The sequence below is a fragment of the Taurulus bubalis genome, assembly GCF_910589615.1.
Source record: "Taurulus bubalis genome assembly, chromosome: 3".
Classification (NCBI taxonomy): domain Eukaryota; kingdom Metazoa; phylum Chordata; class Actinopteri; order Perciformes; family Cottidae; genus Taurulus; species Taurulus bubalis.
In genome coordinates this window covers 42,552,522-42,560,021 of record NC_136591.1, presented here as the reverse complement: position 1 = coordinate 42,560,021, position 7,500 = coordinate 42,552,522, and the positions used below count along the sequence as shown (strand labels likewise).

Genomic DNA, 7,500 nt, shown 5'->3' with positions numbered 1-7,500 from the left:
TCTATTGTCTTCTTCCGGTCCTGACCTCACCTGGCACCCCTATTGTCTTTTATTGTCTTCTTGTGGTCCTGACCTCACCTGGCACCCCTATTGTCTTCTATTGTCTTCTTCTGGCACCCCTATTGTCTTCTATTGTCTTCTTCTGGTGCTGACCTCACCTGGTACCCCTGCCTCGTGGTTTCCAGGTGTTCATCGAGACGTTGTTGGAGCGAGCCGACCGCGCAGAGAGACAGTTGCTGCTACTCACCTCGCCCGCAAATCATTATCATCATCATCATCATCATCATCCTCACCGCCGCTACGCACACGCCGAGATGTACGCACCTGCACCCGGCCGAGGGGGGCGGAGCCTGGACGGCAGCACCGATGATGTCATCGCCAACAAGATGCAGGAAACCATCGGCAACCGAGTGAGAAAAACAACAACAATGTCAGGCAAATGTTTGTTCATGCATTTGGTCTTCATATCTCTTCTTCTTCTTCTTCTTCTTCTTCTTCTTCTTCTTCTTCTTCTTCTTTTTCTTCTTCTTCTTCTTCTTCTTCTTCCAGAGGAGTTACAGTGTCTCCGGGGAGCAGCCGTACAGCCAGCATCCCTCCAGGTACCTGAACGCCTCACCTGAGTTGTGCGAGTGATGTAGTAACGGTGTGTTAATGAGCGGCTCTGTCTGCAGCGGCCTGGAGGGTCTCATGAGGACCTGGTCTCTGGGCTCAGGTGAGGAAGACCTCCACCTGTGCGCTCCGCCCTGGACCCGACTGTGGTGCGTACATCTGGACATCTAGCTCATTAAGAGGGAGGTACCTGCTATTATGGGATGGAGGAGTTATGATCGTCTGACTTTCGGCCTTCTCCTTTTTCTTGTCCTCCTTCTCCTTCGTCTCCTCCTTCTCCTCCTTCTGTGTTTCCAGGGTTGAGGAGGGAGGCGGTGGGAGAACGTGGAGCAAAAGAAACCGTCGGCACTGCAGCACTGAAGAGGAGGAAGAAGATGAAGAAGAGGACGAGGAGCATGAGGAGCATGAGGAGGAGGAAGGGTTGTGGAGCAGCGCTGAGATGAGGAGGCTGGACTTCTCCAGGACACACACACCTGGCTCAGGTAAACTGTTCCTCCGTATCTTCTTGCAAACACTTTTACACTTCGATGCTTTTATCCAATTGAGGTTCTCGTTCCACCATTGAGGAGCTGGTTCCACCATTGAGGAGCTGGTTCCACCATTGAGGAGCTGGTTCCACCATTGAGGAGCTGGTTCCACCATTGAAGAGCTGGTTCCACCATTGAGGAGCTGGTTCCACCATTGGGGAGCTGGTTCCACCATTGAGGAGCTGGTTCCACCATTGGGGAGCTGGTTCCACCATTGAGGAGCTGGTTCCACCATTGGGGAGCTGGTTCCACCATTGAGGAGCTGGTTCCACCATTGGGGAGCTGGTTCCACCATTGAAGAGCTGGTTCCACCATTGGGGAGCTGGTTCCACCATTGAAGAGCTGGTTCCACCATTGGGTAGCTGGTTCCGCCATTGGGTAGCTGGTTCCACCATTGGGTAGCTGGTTCCACCATTGAGGAGCTGGTTCCACCATTGGGGAGCTGGTTCCACAATTGGGGAGCTGGTTCCACCATTGGGGAGCTGGTTCCACCATTGAGGAGCTGGTTCCACCATTGAGGAGCTGGATCCACCATTGAGGAGCTGGTTCCACCATTGAGGAGCTCGTTCCACCATTAAGAAGCTGGTTCCACCATTGAGGAGCTGGTTCCACCATTGGGGAGCTGGTTCCACCATTGAAGAGCTGGTTCCACCATTGGGGAGCTGGTTCCACCATTGAAGAGCTGGTTCCACCATTGAAGAGCTGGTTCCACCATTGGGGAGCTGGTTCCATCATTGGGGAGCTGGTTCCACCATTGAGGAGCTCGCTCCACCATTGAGGATTGTAGTGGCTAGAACTGCCGCCTCGCAGAAAGAGCGGCCGGGGTTCGGATCCTGGTCTGGCAGGTCCTTCTGTGTGGAGTTTGCATGTTCTCCCCGTTGCAGCGTGGGTTCCCTCTGGGTTCTCCGGCTTCCTCCCAAAGACATGCAGCTTAGGTTAATTGGACTCTAAATTGCCTATAGATGTGAGCATGAATGGTTGTCTGTCTATGTATGTGTCCTGCTATAGACTGGCGACTTGTCCATGTTGCGCCCGAGAGGGGCGGGGCTTATCTCTGTGCAAACAGTTATCATTTACGCCGTCCACCATGGAAATAAATACTATTCCTGCTTTATACTTGCTGTGGAAATCCCCAAAACGTCACATAAAACGGACATCAAACGCCCTCGTGTCTGGGTTCATAATATTGGGCTCATATACTGAGGGACTCCAGTAGTGAGAGGACAAGGTTCAGAGAAAGAAGGAGAGAGTTTGTGTCCCGAGAGAAGAGGAGAGGATCCAGGATGGAGCCCTAAGGGACTCCAGTAGTGAGAGGACAAGGTTCAGAGAAAGAAGGAGAGAGTTTGTGTCCCGAGAGAAGAGGAGAGGATCCAGGATGGAGCCCTAAGGGACTCCAGTAGTGAGAGGACAAGGTCCAGAGAGAAGAGGAGAGGATCCAGGATGGAGCCCTAAGGGACTCCAGTAGTGAGAGGACAAGGTTCAGAGAGAAGAGGAGAGGATCCAGGATGGAGCCCTAAGGGACTCCAGTAGTGAGAGGACAAGGTCCAGAGAGAAGAGGAGAGGACCCAGGATGGAGCCTTGAGGGACTCCAGTAGTGAGAGGACAAGGTTCAGAGAGAAGAGGAGAGGACCCAGGATGGAGCCCTAAGGGACTCCAGTAGTGAGAGGACAAGGTTCAGAGAGAAGAGGAGAGGATCCAGGATGGAGCCCTAAGGGACTCCAGTAGTGAGAGGACAAGGTCCAGAGAGAAGAGGAGAGGACCCAGGATGGAGCCTTGAGGGACTCCAGTAGTGAGAGGACAAGGTTCAGAGAGAAGAGGAGAGGACCCAGGATGGAGCCCTAAGGGACTCCAGTAGTGAGGGAACAAGGTCCAGAGAGAAGAGGAGAGGACCCAGGATGGAGCCTTGAGGGACTCCAGTAGTGAGAGGACAAGGTTCAGGAGCAATAGACTGGAGAATGTGAGGAACACTTCCTGTTTGCCTCTTCACAATAAAAGCCTGGATTGTCTCTCCCCTCCTTTGCAGAAGCCCCCTCCTCCTTCCGCTCGACCCCCTCCCGTCGTCACGGCGACAGGCAGCTGGGGGCGGACTCCCTGAGGCTGAGGGCGGGGCTTCTCTGCGTGTTTCCTTATTTGGACGCGCGCTCCCTGCTGCTCGCCGCCGAGGTCTGCTCTGATTGGAGGTTCGTCGCCAGGCACCCGGCGGTTTGGACACGCCTCCGTCTGGAGGACGCCAGAGTGTCGGCCGAGGTAGACAAGCCTTTATCATCATCATCATCATCATCATCATCATCATCATCATCATCATCATCTTCATGTTACTTTAAATAATGGATCCACATGCAGTGTGTTTCTGTGTGTGTGTGTGTGTGTGTGTGTGTGTGTGTGTGTGTGTGTGTGTGTGTGTGTAGTTCCTCACCACTCTGTCTCAGTGGTGCACTCAGACTCAGTCTGTGGTTCTGAACAACCTGAAGCCTCGAAGCAGACGAGCCGACGAGTCAAGAGAAGATTATCACAAGAACACACGGTAACACACGGTAACACACACACACACACACACACACACACACACACACACACACACACACACACACCTTGTGGGTGTTGTAGTTGACCGTGTCTCTGTCTCAGGGCAGCGTGCATTGTGGGTGTTGTAGTTGACTGTCTCTGTCTCAGGGCAGCGTGCATTGTGGGTGTTGTAGTTGACTGTCTCTGTCTCAGGGCAGCGTGCATTGTGGGTGTTGTAGTTGACTGTCTCTGTCTCAGGGCAGCGTGCATTGTGGGTGTTGTAGTTGACCGTGTCTCTGTCTCAGGGCAGCGTGCATTGTGGGTGTTGTAGTTGACTGTCTCTGTCTCAGGGCAGCGTGCATTGTGGGTGTTGTAGTTGACTGTCTCTGTCTCAGGGCAGCGTGCATTGTGGGTGTTGTAGTTGACTGTCTCTGTCTCAGGGCAGCGTGCATTGTGGGTGTTGTAGTTGACTGTCTCTGCCTCAGGGCAGCGTGCATTGTGGGTGTTGTAGTTGACTGTCTCTGTCTCAGGGCAGCGTGCATTGTGGGTGTTGTAGTTGACTGTCTCTGTCTCAGGGCAGCGTGCATTGTGGGTGTTGTAGTTGACTGTCTCTGTCTCAGGGGCGCCGTGGAGCCGGGGCTGGAGTGCCTGCTCCGCTCAGCAGGGGGCAGTCTGCTGCAGCTGTCTGTCTCTCAGTGTCCTCACCTCCTCACTGACAGGACGCTGTGGCTCGCCAGCTGCTACAGCAGGAGCCTGCAGACACTCACCTACAGGTGTGTGTTTACCTGTCTGTCTGTCTCTCTCTACCTGTCTGTCTCTACCTGTCTGTCTCTACCTGTCTGACTCTCTACCTGTCTAACTCTCTACCTGTCTGTCTCTACCTGTCTAACTCTCTACCTGTCTGTCTCTACCTGTCTAACTCTCTACCTGTCTAACTCTACCTGTCTCTCTCTACCTGTCTGTCTCTCTACCTGTCTGACTCTCTACCTGTCTAACTCTACCTGTCTCTCTCTACCTGTCTGTCTCTCTACCTGTCTCTCTCTCTACCTGTCTCTCTCTCTACCTGTCTGACTCTCTACCTGTCTCTCTCTACCTGTCTGTCTCTACCTGTCTGTCTCTACCTGTCTCTCTCTCTACCTGTCTCTCTCTCTACCTGTCTGACTCTCTACCTGTCTCTCTCTACCTGTCTGTCTCTCTACCTGTCTCTCTCTCTACCTGTCTGACTCTCTACCTGTCTCTCTCTACCTGTCTGACTCTCTACCTGTCTCTCTCTACCTGTCTGTCTCTCTACCTGTCTCTCTCTCTACCTGTCTGACTCTCTACCTGTCTCTCTCTACCTGTCTGTCTCTACCTGTCTGTCTCTACCTGTCTGACTCTACCTGTCTGACTCTACCTGTCTCTCTACCTGTCTGTCTCTACTCTCCTCCAGGAGTTCGTCAGACCCCCTGGGTCACGAGGTCCTCTGGGCCCTGGGTGCAGGCTGCAGGGCCCTCAGCAGCCTGCAGGTGGCGCCGGCTCACCCCTGGTGAGTGAACACCTGGACGCGCGACCCGAAGAAGGTCACGACTCTGAACTCTCGTCTGTCTTTCAGCCAGCAGCCCACTCGGTTTGGAAACCGCTGCCTGCAGACGATTGGTCGATGCTGGCCCCGCCTCCAGTCTCTCAGTGTGGGCGGGGCCGGCTGTGGGACTCAGGGATTGGCTGCTTTGGGTGAGTGGCCTGAGGACGATGTCATGCACCGGAGGTGGACAGTTGATAGGAAGGGGGGAGATATTACATGTGTGTGTGTGTGTGTGTGTGTGTGTGTGTGTGTGTGTGTGTGTGTGTGTGTGTGTGTGTGTGTGCATGCAGTACACACCTGTGCACAGCTGCAGGTGCTGGAGTTGGAGCGTGTTACCGACCTCGGCCTGCAGGTGGCGACAGAGCTGTGTGCTGCAGGCCTGAAGAGTCTGGAGACGCTGGTGCTCACACACACGGCCGTCAGCGGGCAGGCGCTGCTGCACTTCCACAGTGAGAGCACTACTATATAATGTTATTATGATATTATTATGATCATGAGACGTAAACAATCATATATATACATACATACATATATATATATATATATATATATATATATATATATATATATATATATATATATATACATATATATATATATCCACTCTGCAGGTATGTGTCCTAGCCTCCGGTCCATCACGGTCGAGGTCGCGGTGTCGGATTACTTTGAAGAGCCCGCCTCTCAGGAAGCTCAGCGTCTGTTTGGAGAGATCCTCAACACACTGCAGGTGAGGAGGCTGGATGCTGCTCTCTGATTGGCTGTGAACAGACAGGGACACGCCCCTCCAGCCGGCTCACACTCAAGATTGACATTCTTCCTTTTCACACTAAAAACCTTTTATTTACTTTATTTTTGACGACACATTAAGTTTATTATAATAAAGTAATAATAATTAATTATGATAATAATAATTATTACTGGTTTACTGTCTTTGCTCCTCAGGTTCTTCAGAAACGACCCGGACTCTGTGACGTCCTGCAGGTTAAAGCTGAAGGACTCTGCTGACACACACACACACACACACACACACACACACACACACACACACACACACACACACACACACACTTCAACCGTTGAGGAGGATCTTCTTACTTTTAAGGTGGATCCTTTAAGGTGGATCATTTAAGGTGGATCATTTAAGGTGGAAGTGTAAAGTCACTCCAGAACCTTCTCTAAAACCTCGACACAAACTTTATGTCACAAACTCTTTTTCTACCAGTTTAGTCTTTTTCACTTTATATAAAGAATCCTCTGTAATTATTATTGTTTTAATTAATACTGTCTATTATTACTATTATTACTATTTACTACAGAACCTGAACTCACCAAAGCCTTGTTCATTCCTAACTATCCCGTTTACCTGAAAGCTCTTGTCCTCTTTTATGAAGCTTTATCCGTTTTATAGTTCTTATAATAATATAATATAATATCTTTACTCTCACTCCTTCAAGCTTTAAGAAAACAACTACGTTCCTTTTTTAACTCAATCTTGTAGTCGTAGAAAAGCTTTATTCTTTCCTTCAGAAACTTTCAGCCTCACAACAAAAACACACAAAGAGATTTGCACATTGACTCACACACCAAAGACATCAATCAATCAATCAATCAGTCAATCAGTCAATCAATCAATCAGTCAATCAATCAGATGGTTGTTGGTGGACGAGTGACTCCATCTTGTGTCTTTCAACTTCTTTATGAACATTAAAGCTGCTGTTTCATGTTACCTTCAATAAACCTCTGTGTGATTAACCGCCTACTGTTATTGAGACACCTGAACGCACCACGGACTGTCCTACTGTTACTGAGACACCTGAATGCACCACACACTGTCCTACTGTTATTGAGACACCTGAACGCACCACGGACTGTCCTACTGTTATTGAGACACCTGAACGCACCACGGACTGTCCTACTGTTACTGAGACACCTGAATGCACCACGGACTGTCCTACTGTTACTGAGACACCTGAACGCACCACGGACTGTCCTACTGTTATTGAGACACCTGAACGCACCACGGACTGTCCTACTGTTACTGAGACACCTGAATGCACCACACACTGTCCTACTGTTATTGAGACACCTGAACGCACCACGGACTGTCCTACTGTTCTTGAGACACCTGAACGCACCACGGACTGTCCTACTGTTACTGAGACACCTGAACGCACCACGGACTGTCCTACTGTTACTGAGACACCTGAACGCACCACAGACTGTCCTACTGTTATTGAGACACCTGAACGCACCACGGACTGTCCTACTGTTACTGAGACACCTGAACGCACCACGGAC

General features: G+C 50.8%; 1 protein-coding gene across 1 annotated transcript in view; it reads left to right on the top strand.

The window, feature by feature from the left end:
- Positions 1–6,207, top strand: part of LOC306734529 (F-box only protein 41-like) — a gene marked incomplete at both ends in the record, with an annotated part of 11,115 nt that extends 4,908 nt beyond the window's left edge. The window contains 12 exons of the mRNA XM_079215886.1: positions 186–410; positions 550–599; positions 672–758; positions 907–1,091; positions 3,160–3,383; positions 3,545–3,660; positions 4,262–4,414; positions 5,071–5,166; positions 5,233–5,351; positions 5,493–5,651; positions 5,814–5,929; positions 6,145–6,207. Of these exons, the coding sequence (XP_079072012.1) occupies positions 186–410; positions 550–599; positions 672–758; positions 907–1,091; positions 3,160–3,383; positions 3,545–3,660; positions 4,262–4,414; positions 5,071–5,166; positions 5,233–5,351; positions 5,493–5,651; positions 5,814–5,929; positions 6,145–6,207 (1,593 nt within the window). The remainder of the gene's footprint in view (positions 1–185; positions 411–549; positions 600–671; positions 759–906; positions 1,092–3,159; positions 3,384–3,544; positions 3,661–4,261; positions 4,415–5,070; positions 5,167–5,232; positions 5,352–5,492; positions 5,652–5,813; positions 5,930–6,144) is intronic.
- Between the last annotated feature and the right edge of the window lie 1,293 nt (positions 6,208–7,500).